Source organism: Catharus ustulatus, chromosome 8, assembly GCF_009819885.2.
Source record: "Catharus ustulatus isolate bCatUst1 chromosome 8, bCatUst1.pri.v2, whole genome shotgun sequence".
Lineage (NCBI taxonomy): Eukaryota > Metazoa > Chordata > Aves > Passeriformes > Turdidae > Catharus > Catharus ustulatus.
In genome coordinates, this window is record NC_046228.1 from 27,398,455 (window position 1) to 27,412,091 (window position 13,637).

Here is a 13,637-nt window from a genome sequence, read left to right on the forward strand (position 1 = left end):
CACGTGGTGACTACTTTTTTATTATTTCATTTTAGTAATAAATGTGTCTTTTCTTGTAGATAAAATTCAGAACTTGAAAGAAGATAATGGGAACAGTCATTTCATCTATGACAATGCTGGAGAGAGTAATAAAACCAATGCTGAGACCACAGACACTTCTGGATGCAACACTGAAGCCAAGGACTTGCCTGATTCTTGGGACTCCCACGTGGGAAAACCAGCAGATTCTCCATCAGAAACATCTCAGACCAAGGGGCCACTAAGAACTCACTTGTATGAATGGGAGGATGATACTGAAGACACCAGAACTGGAGAGTATATATTAGCTTTTGACAATGAACATCTCTCAGAGGTGAAGAGCAAGGATGAGGAGTGTGGTAAAGAAGATAGTGAAAATCCAAAGGAAGCCATTAGTGAAGAACTTGTGCAACCTATTCCTAGGCCAAGCAACTGTAGGACATACTGTCGGTCCAACAAAGCAAAACTGCAGGGGGCAACAAATTTTGACAAGCTAATGGATGGCACTAGTCAGTCTTTATCCAAAGCAAACAATGAGTCAAATAATGACAGTCTGAACCCAGGAAAAAAAGTCTCTTTAAGTAGTGGGACCAGTTTTAGAGGGACGGTTGGACGGACTAGAGACTACACTGTTCTCCACCCATCCTGCTTGTCAGTTTGCAATGTCACCATCCAGGACACCATGGAGCGCATGGATGAATTCACCACAGCAACCCCGACTGACCTGGGCGAAGCTGGGCGCTTGAGGAAAAAAGCAGACATTGCCACCACAAAAACTACAACCAGGTTCCGACCAAGCAATACCAAATCCAAGAAGGATGTCAAATTAGAATTTTTTGGGTTTGATGATCAAGACGAGGGAGGGGGAGATGAAGGTGCCTCTAGAAGTTGTGGGAGTTCCAATTACAAAATCAAGTACTTTGGGTTTGATGACTTGAGTGAAAGCGAGGACGAAGATGAAGAGTGGCAAGTAGCAGAAAGGAAGGCCAACAAGAAGCGAAGTAGAACTGTACCATCTGCTTCACTGCAGTCAACCTCTGATGGCAATGAAAACTGTTCCCAGGATAGCCAGCTCAGCACTAATGCAGGTCAGTAGAACTCTTTTGGAATACCTGGGTGGCATTTAATTTTAATTTGCTTCAATATTTTGTTCTTTTTGCAGTGTACCTAGGCATTTGCCAAACAATACTACTGATTTGGAAATCTATTGGTTAAACTCACTTGAAATCTGAGAGTTAAACTCACTTCTCCTGTGGTCCTGTCTGGTGTTTCATCTCTCTCTTGAAGTGTGCTTTATACCACTTGATCTCTTACCAGAGGTAGAGGGTTTTTTTTTTTGCTTTTCCAACAGAAGATTTGTACCTTTTTGGTGTGTTGAGCATAAGTATCTGTGCCTGGAAGGCAGGTATCCTCCCACAGAGCCTCCAGATCAGCCCACAATTACAGAGCTGAGTGCACACATTTAAGTAGCTCTTTAGAAATAGGCAATATCTTTTTCTGCTTTTGAATGTAGGCAGTTTGGACCTTTCCCAGGCTCCATCTTATCTGAGAATGCATGACTTGAGGGAGAGGCCATGGGGACCCATGGGAGAGCCTCTGTATATTTGTTTCTGCTCTTGTTTTCAGTTTTTAGCTATCTCCTTCTTCTGTACAGGTTGGGGAGTGGGGGATATGTGTGTGTGTACTCACATTCATATATGTGAGTAAAACTCTACACATGGCAGCTGCTGAGCAGGTTCTGCTAGTTAAAATCCTTTGCAAAATTAGACTTGCTTGGTGGTTGGGTACTGCGTGTTGGTGAAGAATGAATGAAAGGAATAACATGGGTGGAAGGTTGCTTTTAGCTCTTTTCTTTTGAAAAAGTTGAGTGCCAATGAAAACCTTGTGTTGGAATAAATATTTCAAAACCACCACTGTTCTATGGAACATTTTGGTCCTCCATTTTGGAGCATGAAGCATGAGAAGTTTTATCAACTCACTGAAGTTGTTACATTTTAAGACTTGGGCCAGATGTATTTCATTGTGATAGGGGGAGAGGTTTTCAATCTAGCCTTGCAAATGTTAGAGAAGCTGGAGTTCTTTTCCTACAAATAGCTTCTGCTAATGTAATCCAGAAATAAAATTTCAGAGGAAAAAAATATTCATTTCTCTGTTCTAATTATAGCTGTTTCTAAAACCAGAATTTTCTGTAAGCCTTTTAATCAAAAGTAAATGTCACTGGTAGGGTTTTTATGGATTTGAAAGGAACAAATGGATACTGATGTTGTACAAGAATACTGTGTTTTCAAACAAAAAAAACCATGATTTGTTTTAATAAAATTTATGATGAGACAATTGGGTTCCATCCTCTTTGGAGAATGAGTTTATCTTACAGGACTGCTTAAGAAATACTCTTAGTCCCTGTCTCTAATGAGTCTTTGTTCAACCATTTATTCCAAGGGGAAAATTTGCTTGTACAGTTAATGCAGCTGAGATGCTGACCCATCTAATAATCCTTTCAGCTGCTGTCCTCAGAAGCCTGAAAATATCTACACTTTGCATTTGGCACTGCATTCACCAAGCAGGCCTTTATGCTCCCAGGTATCACAGATGGCTTCTCTGAAATATTTTCCTAAGAGATTTCCATGGCACAGGGGGATGTAAATTTATGTTTTGTTAGTTCTTAATGCACTTCTCCACTTCAGATAAGAGCTACCTCTCAGTCCCTCTGCTGGGAGATGCTTCCCCTTTATTTTGCATCTCCTTTGCTCATTTGATCCTTGTTTTCTGCTGCTGTTGGCCTGTGAGATTTGACTTGCAGGTTTTTTCTGAAATTTGAAAGGGTGATGTCCTGCACTACAAGTTATGAAAATAGGGAGCCTGATGCGGCGCTAAAACGTGTGAGACTCCTTGCTAAAGTTCACACTATTTTCTCTCACACCATTGCAAATTTTGAGCATCATGATCTACTCAGAACACCCATGGTAAGAGTCCTTAAATACAGTGATGCTGAGCCTGAGAATTTTTTGAGGACTTCTAGGTCTAAGCCCGAAGTTGCAGTAAAATGTGACATTGCTCTGAGGTATTGTCTTTGCATATTGGAAAAATGTTGCTTCTGAAAAATGCCAGCTTTGACTCGAAGCCTGAGAAAAAGCTTTCAGAACATCTTGCACAATTAAACTCTGTCGTGAAATGAACAGTACTGAGAGGTGCTAATGCTACCTGAGGTCTGTATGTGCTGTTCTTTCTTTGTGCTAATGAATAAATCCCTCGATAAACATCCAGTGTTCCTGTTCCAGGTTGACAGGTGAAATGCCAGACTCCTCCTCTGAATTTCAGCCCTGGAAAATCCCAAGACTGATTTTGGTGTTCTGTGCATAAAGAATGTTACATGGCATAATTGGTTTTACAAGAAACTTGATGCTTTTGATGCTGTCACAGCCTTACTTTGCCATAATACTGATTTGGTTACTTGCCATAATCTAGGTGTATTTTTATGAAACATATTTTAGAACCTTAATTTAAAACATCTGACGAAGATTTTATAATGGAACATTATAAAGACTTCCTTCCAGTCTAGTAGTTCACAAAGGGAAAGTAAGTTTAACAATAAAAATTTAGATGTTTCTACAAATGAAATTTAAGAAAGCGCAAAGACTGCAGGAACAATATTGTTAGTGTAGAAAAAATTACAAAACAGATAAATTCAGTTTTGGTTGGAGTGTCTTTCATTGAAAAGCATCTTCTGTTGCTCACTTCATAGTATTTTCTGCTGAAGTGGTTAAAAACCACAAAAAACCCTCAAAAACCAAGCAAATAAAACCCCAACTCTGAAAAAAGCTCCACCTTTTAAATTCCTAGATGCTGTTACCACACTTTTCAAAGAAAATACTTTGTAACTTTATTAGCCTTAGATTTTTGCTGAAGTGTTGAGTTCTGGTTAAAGTTAACTTTTTATTTTACCGTTGCAATCTAAAATTCTCTCAAATTCTTCTGTAGAAGCCCAGTGAAGCAAAAGCCCTTTGGCTTGTGGGCTTCCCAGCTGGGTTCTACCAGAATACCAGGGCTAAAGTACTGGTGAGACTTTCTTACATGAGAAACACTACTTTTGTCATTTTTCAGTAGCCAGAGTACAGGATGACTCCAGTGAGGAGAAGCTTTTAATACTGGGAAAAAAAAAAAGACTCACTCGGTAGTAATCAATGGGGAGTTGTGTCCAAGAGACATCTGTATTGCAGCTTAGTCTTTTGCTTTGTAAATCAGTTCTCATGTACAGCTTAACCTTTGTGTCATCGATTCATTTTTCCTTTCAGTGATCAAGATGAATAATCTTTTTTAGATAATGTAGCTTTTGTGTATCAGCATCCAGCACTCAGTTTGGGTGAGCCAACCTGCTCTGTTTTTTGTTGGCTTTTTTGTGGTTGTTTTTTTAAAATTCCTACTGAGTCACCTTCATTGGGTAAATATTTTAAGCTAGTTAAAACTACATCAAAGTCCTCAAAGGCAGAGTCCTGTTTGGAACAAAGCCTTTTGCAGAATTACCCTGAGACACTAAAACAAAATGTTGTTCCCCAGGAAATTTGCCGTGGTTGTTGCCTTAGTCGGTCTTTGAACATCTTTCCAATTCTAGCAAAGAGACAAATTATCTTAAAGATTATAAATGCCTTGAAAATGATTGGACAGAGGAGAAAAGGCCTTAGGTGCTCCCATACTAAGGAAAAGGTCAGTGTGACCAATTTCTCTGTGAGGGAGCAAAAACCACCCCAAAAAGCCATACAGGAGAGAGTCAGTGGAAATCAAGCTTCAGTAGGGTCACTGCTTACCCAACTACTTGTGTGTTTGCCTCACCCAGTTAATGTTAACAAAATATTTCTCCTCCCAACCTTATTTAGTTTAGATTTAAAAGTCTACTAAGATAATGTATGCAGAGTACTTTTAGGGTACCTAGAAGGCCTCCAAAAGCACTGCTCAAATAGAAGCTTTGCAGGTAATCTTACGGAGCTGGTAAGAGTTTGATGTGCTAGCAACATCATAAAATGCAGAATTATCCTGTTGTAAGTAGGTGTTGAAATGATTTTATCAAGAAGTTTCTTTGAATTTAAAATCACCTAATTTAAGTGGGATAGTTCAGAATCATGTAGGGGTAGAATTCAAACAAGGAAAGTTAAGACTATGTTAAAATTGTGGCTTAGTTGATCCAGAGCATTGTTAATCATTATTGAAGGCAATACCGTCCAAGTCTTAGCATAGGGCACAAGGTCCTGTTCTCATTTGGTAAGAAACACAAACACTTTGTGTTCCTAGAGTGACCTGGATATTTGTAATGGCCGTGGTCAAGTAAATTCCTTTTTTTTTTTAATCTATGATAGGAGAGTCCAGTCAGTCAGGGCTTGACTTGTTCAGAAATATGTCAGGATTTAAAAGGATGTATATCAAAGCAATTTGATTTTTTTCTTTAAATTGGCTTCAGCAAGGACTAAGTTATCTTTTGCATGGATTTGGAAGTAGTTTTTCTTTATTTAAGTTAATAGAAATTGGTCTGTCATGTTTTTCTTCAGTTGCACTAATTTTATCAAACATCTTTCAAAGTCAGTCGTTTTCAGAGGGGCTGTTGATGCTGTGTTCTTCGGCTCTTGTGCTCACATGACACAACTTCATTGAAAACCAGTGGTATAGAATGTGAGAGGCTGGTTCCAGGAGTGCCTTGCAGCAGGCATCCTACCAGTGCTGGTACTGCCAAACATGTTGGACTTCACTGCAATTTGGGAAACTTTGGAGCTTTACTTTAATAATACTTCTATTCCTCAGACAAGTTTTGTATCCTTGAAATACCATTAGAAACTTGGTTGCCTGCTTTGCCTTTGCTTGCCTTCTTACCTAGCTTGGCTGGTCCTATGTACTTGGGATTAGAGCAGCCCATCCTGCCTGCTTGTGTTTTTGCAATGCACTTTTCAAACAACAGTAAAGCTTCTCAGGAATAGATTGATTTTCTAAACAGTTTGTCTGATGAAACATTGCTTCTCTGTGCCTGTCTTTATTCCCATCTTGAAATTTGTGGTAACTTCTGCTTTGTGCTAAGTAAATTGTATAATGCTTCAAATAAAACACCACAAATTAAAAAGAAAAAAAAAAACAAAACAAAAAACTAAGGACAGACATTTAATTTGATGAGTGAATTGCAGATTTACAGTCCAGGATGGGGTACTGGATTCAGTATGTATAAGGCAAGTATGGTATCCACTGAAAGGCAATGTCAGCAGTTCCTTCTGATTCTCTCCTGAGCTGATCACCTTATTTTTTTCCCTGTTTACAGCAGAATAAGCAAATATAAACAGGCTGCCTTCATGAGAAGTGAAGCAAGATCAATTCTTCTGTTTTGTAATTGTAGTGTGTTCTTCTAAATCTCTTAATCTCACACTTTTGAAGAACCCAATCAACTGCTTTATTCATCTGCTGCTCAGGGTTGTAGCAGTAAGCCAGCCATTAGAAAGCTCATGTAGAAGGTACCCTGGGATTTACAGGAGGGATGGGAAGCGGTAGCCTGTGGCAAGAAGTGCTGCTTGTGACCGTGTACCTTGTCATGCTTCCATGTATTACTGCAATCCAGTCAGCAAGCCTGAGCTGCATCCAGGACTGTGCTGGGCATTAAGGCTGATTTTTCTGATGAAGATTGATTGTTCATTATGTAATGTCAGAAGCTATACGTGTGGAATTACCAGATGCCAGAAATGCTTGAGCAGTTCAACAGCTTTTAAAATGGTTGTTTCATGTCTATATTTACCTTTAACAGATCTGGAGTTTTCAGAGGATACATCTGGTGTGCTTGAAGGCAATAAGAAATCCACAAATAAACAAGGTGATAAATCTAAGGAAAACACCAGGAAGATTTTTAGTGGGCCAAAGCGGGTGAGTAATAATGCTGAGACCAATACAAAGTTCTTATTTTACTGAACTCCTCAGTAAAGATGTTTCTTCTTATATATGCAACAGGGTTTTTGTCCCAGTTTGTATCTGCACTTGAGATCATATGCTGGCCTTTAATATTATTCCTGGAAAAGTGAAATATTCAAGCGCAAAATTTTTGTATTTATTACTGGAAGTTTCGCTTTTCAGGTTCACATTACTGCTGTGGAGAACCAGACTTGTAATGTAGATGCATTCCCTGGAGATGATTTTTAAAGCAAAGCATCAGTAAATTCTGTATGTTTTGCTTTGTGGTTTGTTGGTTTGGGAGGAGATTCTTTTCAGTCTCCTTTCTTTGCTGTCCCAGGAAATATCTATCATATTATAGGACTGAACTTTTCTTAAAACTTCAAATTGCCCATTGGTATAGCCTTTATAAGGGTAAGTGCCTTCATAGTGTTTGGTATAGTGAGATTTTCTTTTATTTGGAAAAAAAACTGACTGCCAATCCCACTCCAGTCTTCCCCAACTGTGTAATATTCAGTATGAATTTGCCCTTTCATAGCATGAAAAGAGCTTATTCATTTTCTTGATCTTAGAGTGGTTTATCTGTCATTATAGGGTACTCAGTATTTTGAGGCTTCTAAAAATGTGCATACAGCAGAAATTGAGTTTAGCCACCAGATAAGAGTTTGCGATAGGGGGATCCATGTAATTTCCATTAAATGTCCAGGACGGCCATTTCCAATGCTTAAAGCCTTTTCATGAGCTTTTTGCATAACTTGCTCGTGTTACCTGGTGACAACAGGCCCTGTCTCACCATCATTGCAACCCACAACTGCTCTAGTAGGAGGAGGGAAATGAGCTTGTATTTCTCCTTTCCCTTTGAGTTCCTTAGGTTTTGCAAGACCTGAAAGTTGCATGGTATTATAGAAACTGTCTTTTACATGTGTTCAGTGTGCTCATCAGTCCAACAGTTCAAAGAAATTTTTTAAAAATTATTTTTTTTACTAAGGAATTCTAATAATTCCTCATTAAGGTAACTGATTACTTGTGTTACATGATAGTTTCACTTGCAGTAATTTTTCAAGGTGTCTTTTTTTTTTTTGGTCTTCTAGAACTAGAATATTTATTATCTCCCCAGTTGTGTTGATATATAAAAATTTTTCATTTAAAAAAAAATGTATTTGTGGCTGGAGAAAGGATGACAAATTTGGTTTAACTCTCAAAATGTGTGGGGGAATGTTTTTGTGTGGGAGGATACATGACCAGTAGGTCCTGTCAGTTGTGATGATGCTCTTTGAAAAAGAAGTGTCACTTGTTGCTTTGACTTTGGACAGAATGAGATGTTTCTCCCTCCAGAGTCTGAGGTCAGATAAGTGAGAGGGTGTTTTCACAACTGAAATAGTATTTCATAAAGATGGAAGTTCCTCAGCTTCTGCTGATTAAATAATCATTTTTTCAAATTCAGCTTCTTATCAGTGAACATGTTACAGTACACTGAGAAACAGAAGTACAGGAAGTGCAAATTTGACTAATTTTTTCAGTTGTATATTTTAACAGCATAAAACAGCTGTGGGTGTTCTGCTAAATACAGATTTTTTTAAAAAATACTATTTATATGCTGCAAAAATTATTCTGTAATTGCATTTCATGTGTTTCTTGTTTAATTTTTATTCTTTGAATCCCTGAGATTTTACGTGAAAATGGTTCTAATTAATTTTGAATGTATATATATCATGGAATTACAGAAGGAAGGGAAAAGCCTTACAGCAATATTATACTGTGTAAGGGAGAATGGTTTCAACTCTAGAAAATTCTCACTTGGGGATAAACTTAATTCGAGTGGGAAAGTTGAGAATGAAACAGCTCTTTTGACCCTGTAGTGGTATGATGGACCTAGAAGGAGATATTGCTGTAATTGAGATTCAGATTTTAAACTTGAATGTTCTCTAATCATATGGTTGTTACATGGAGTTACTAAAAAAGCTTGTAAAGCTTGCTCTGATGGTAATTAGAGATGCTGTAATTATCTTCTTAAAATATAGATATAGACTCTTAATCTTAGTTGTATCTTAAGGGAATTTTCATTCTGGGAATGAAAAAGAAAGTATTAATCTGATCATAATAGCTAAATGATCTTTTAAAAAAATTGCTGGAATTTCTTCACTGTCTCAGTGCTGTTTGTTTTTTCTTGTAGGAGCTAGCAGATACAGTATTAAATATTTTCTGTTAGGTGGTGATGTCCAGAGCTGTGACACTGCATCAGACTGAGCTGCCAAGAAAAGAGCTCTTTTACTCAGGAAGCAGCAGGTGCTATACTTAAATTTCAGCAGATCCAGAAAGCTCAAGTATTTTTTCCAGTCTGTATTCCGCAGATCTCTCTCCTGTGGTTGTTTTGAAAACTTGACCATTGTCTCCTAATTCTAAAGTCCAGTTCTTGAAACTTTGAGTGTTTGTACAATAAAATATTACTGACCTCACTGACTTAGTGAATAACAGTGTTTCTAAACACTGCTTTTACTGTAAGGACTGAAATCACTGCTTGGTTGCAGTAGCCACAGACATTACGATAGATGAGTAAAGTCTCAACCAGAGCCAGTGAATTAAACCTCTTTATCCTGAGCCTGAGTTATAGGAGGAGTGTTACATTCCATAGCAACATAATTAAGTACTTACAGTACATAAATATTGGCATTACTTGAGTTGCAAATTATGGGTGTGAAGCATAAATGAGTAACATCTGCAGAAGTTTGTTTGCAACTGTTTACAATTTTAATTCAACTGGTTGGGTAACTCATGCTCTAGCATGTCAGTTTGGGAGCCCTGGATACACCCACCTGCTGGCCCCTTTGCACTTAGTTCCCCTTCTACAGATGAAACTTACTCTCCATTAGCAGGCAAACCCGGTAGAGTAGGCAAGAAATTTTTTGTTGCTATGGTCCAAATCTACTGAGACTTAAGACTTGAAAATAGGATGTATAAAAATGATTTCCTGAGATTTCTTGCTCCTGCTGCTTTCCCAACAGATTTTAGCTAGAGTCAGCAAATGAAGAGAAACAGATTTTTGTAGTAATACTCTAGAACAGTTTCCAGTCTTGTGCAAAATATGTCTCTAAATAGGAACCTGGAAGAAACCAACTTAGAAGTGTAAGATAAGGAGGTCTAGTCTATCCCCAAACATAACCTTTTGATCCATCAGTCCAAAAAATTATTTTACTTAGTGTTTTATGTCACTTCAGTGTTTGTGTTGTCCGGTGTGTCACAGTGTGTCCTTTGAACAGCATGTTTTCTGGAATGGCTCCTCTGCTCTTAAAATATATAATGAATGATTGGCAGCCCTGTGCTGATCCTTGTTCTGCCCGTGGCCATAGGAAGCCAATCTAGGCATGGTGAATACTGATTACCTTTGAATATTTCAAGGTAAGAATTCAGATAGAGTTGCAAATCATACTTGAAAGGTATGGGAGGCTTCCAGCTTGAGGGGCCTGGGAGGGGGGCAGAAACTATAATCCTTCAGTTACTGCTCTTCAGGGCTGCTGAGGCATGTGGGAAGACTTAGGGAGCTGCATGAAGGAGACAGAGGAGGTATAACAGAAAAAAAAGCACTGACTCTCTCAACTTGGCACAACTGGAAGCAGACTCAGTCTTATGTTTTCTCAAAGTAGCATGAAATTTCAATTAAATGAGTACTTTATCAGGATTTTTTCCCCTATGCCTTAGAGTAGGTGAATTTTAGAAACAAGTCTCTTGGAATTAGTTTCTTAGATGTTGATTCCTTTGTACTGAGTGTATTTCATAAAGCTTCCATGCTACTATAGGATGCAATTTTAGCACCTATAAAATACTGACATTTTAATGAGAATTTGCAATGTTTTTATGATTGGTAAGGTGAGGAAGAAAGTGCTCACTCTGTGGTCAGTCTACATTGGTGATTCATGGGCTACTGATCAAGCTAAAAACTAACCTGAAGGCGAATTCATTGCTTAATGACTTCTGACTCCAGTTAAAATGGGCATATTTCAATTAAATATTCACTTTTTCAATTAATATTTTCTGGTTTTAAATTACTTGAAGGTAGCTTAAGTTTTTTTCTTACTCTTACATTGCTATGCCTGGAGAAATATCTTTAGATTCACTTGCTGTAATCTTAGCCCTAGAAAATCTGCCTGACTTGTGGCTGTGTACACATTCCCACATGGACCCAGTGAATGGGGACAAGTCAGTGGGCTTTTTCTTTCCCTCTTGTGCACACAGTGGCTTGTACAGGAAAAGCTATGGAAAAACCTCTTTGCCAGTAACTTGATGTTCATGGTGTTTCCTTTGGCCTGTTCACGTACTGGACCACAGAGTTTCCTGTGTGTGCTGGTTTTGGCTGGAATAGAGTTAATGTTCTTTAGAGGAGCTCTTACAGGGCTGTCCAGGGTTTGTGCTGAGAACACTATTGGTAGTGCTAGGATTTTTTTGTTATTGTTGAGCAGCACTTACACAAAAGAGCCAAGGCCTTTTCTGTTCCTTATCCCACCATGCCAGGAGACTGGGGTTGTGCAGGGAGATTTGGAGGGGACAGCTGGTTGCAATGACCTAAGGGATATTCCATACCATATGACATTGTGCTCAGCAATGTGAAAATCTGGAGAAGGAAGGGGACACACACCTTTGGAGTGATGGCCTTTGTCTTCCTAAGTAGCTGTTACGCCAGATGGAGCCTTGCTTTCCTGGGAATGAACAACTGCAAGCCCATATGAAGTGGTGAATGAATTCCTTGTGCTGTTTTGCTTGCATTCATGGCTTTTGCTTTCCCTGTGTAACTCATGCCTTTATCTCTTTTTGTGTTTTCTCACTTCCACCCTTTGGATTCTCCCCCATCCCACTGGGGGTGAGTAAGCAAGGAGCTGGGTGGGGCTTAGTTGCCAGCTGGGGTTAAATCACAGCGGTCCTTTTTGGCAGCTGACATGAGTCTTAGTGGGTTTGAGGTAGTGACAGATTTGACTGGGATGTGCTAGATCAAACTGATAGCTGTTAGTGCATTTTAGCTGTTAATTGACAGGTGTCTGCCTGCCATGAGGCCCCCTTGCCTCACTGTGTGGCATGGCATTTGGCTTTCACTGCTTGATGTGCCTGGGAACATTTTGGTAACATTAAAGTACTGTTAAAATTTAGTTCACTTTAGTACACTAAAGTGGCCTTGCTTGAAAATTCCTCCACTAGTGTGGACTGCACTTGCCAGGAAAAGCTGAGATCTTGGATCATGCAGCAAAAAACAGCAACCAAAAAAACGCAGTCCCACACCCAGCAAAGCCCCATTTACTGTAAGGACTGGCTTTATCTGAAACAGGCAAAAAATACTGGCAGAAGCACATGGTTATGCTACTTTTGCTTTTCTCTCAACCAGCTCCCTCCTGTTTCCTTGTGCCATCAGTTTCCCAACCTTGTGTATTGCTACAAAAATAGCTCACTGGAAAGGAAACCTTTAACATTAATCTTAGTCCAGTTCACTGGGAAACTCTAAACTATTGTATGTACTCAGTTGAGGGCACCCAAGAAGAGAGGTTAAATCATTTTAACCTGGTTAAGTCAACATTGCAACTGAGAAATGCTCACTAAACACAGCAGTGTTAGCAGGATTACGTGCAGCACTTTGATCAAGTGACATTAGTAGGGTTAGTCATGACAGTAGTGTCAAATATATGAATGAAAGCATTGCTGAATTCAGACATGGCTTAGCCAACAGACTACTGCTGAACTTTGTATCCAAGAGGAAAACTTGAGCATGTCATAACCCTGTAACTATTGCTTTTCATGTTTTAGTCAAGTTTTAAGAATAACTTCTGTATCTAACAAAGTACAGACATGTGTGCAAGATTTCCAAGTGTGGTCTTTGGACAGGTAAGTTGGAAAGATATGTTAAATCAATACTGTGTAAAGAGCACTTATTTCCAATTACCAAGTGCTGAACCAAAAAGAAGTTTTCTTTTTTTTTTCTGTATGACTTCAGTCTGATCTGCAACTAGTCCTTAGTTCATTGTTTAAATCCATCTTTCTTGTCCTATAGGCAGGGTTTTTTTCCATGAGGAGGTCAATTTCATCATGGAAAATAACATACTCCTGTTATAAGGTCAGAAACTGTCAATACCTGAAAAAAAACCCTTATGTGTGAGCCTTTGTTTCTAATAGCGTTTGTCATAATATGTGTTTTAAGGGTATGAGAGATCTTTTAGAGTTTGATGGGAGCTTTCTCCACTGGCATTTCATTCTGACTGGAAAAAACTATAAATACCAGTTTGAAACAAATGCTGCTTCTTAATAAATTAAAAGTTCAAGATGAAAAGCTTATACCTGGTCTTTGAAAGTATTTTGAAATTGGAGAAGTACAAACCCGTGCCTGCTCTGGGCTGGCTGAGTGATGTTAGGGCTAATGTGACAATGACGTGTGCGTGGGAGGGGACAGAAACTAGGCTGCACTGTGGTCTGTAGTTTTCCACTTAGCTTGTGTTATGCTTTACAGCAGATGTTTATCAAAGGCATCCTGCGAGTAACGTTTCTTTTTGCTGGCCTGCAAACAAATCAGCATTTCCCCAAATCAAAGTTTTCTTTGTTCTTTAAATTTTAAGTTTTAGAGTATGTGGACATTAGTCTATCTTAAGTGCACAAACCTATGTGATTTTGCTTAATTACTTTTCCATAACTTATTTCAAAGCAGCAGAGGAATCATAATTCAAAAGTTTTGCTATCAA

General features: G+C 38.6%; 1 protein-coding gene across 4 annotated transcripts in view; it reads left to right on the forward strand.

Moving 5' to 3' along the window:
- Window positions 1-13,637, forward strand: part of WAPL (WAPL cohesin release factor) — a 137,288-nt gene that overhangs the window by 89,684 nt on the left and 33,967 nt on the right. For all 4 annotated transcript variants that reach the window (XM_033065626.1, XM_033065627.1, XM_033065625.2 and 1 more), the window contains 2 exons: window positions 60-1,106; window positions 6,788-6,903. In XM_033065626.1, coding sequence (XP_032921517.1) covers window positions 60-1,106; window positions 6,788-6,903 — 1,163 coding nt within the window. The remainder of the gene's footprint in view (window positions 1-59; window positions 1,107-6,787; window positions 6,904-13,637) is intronic.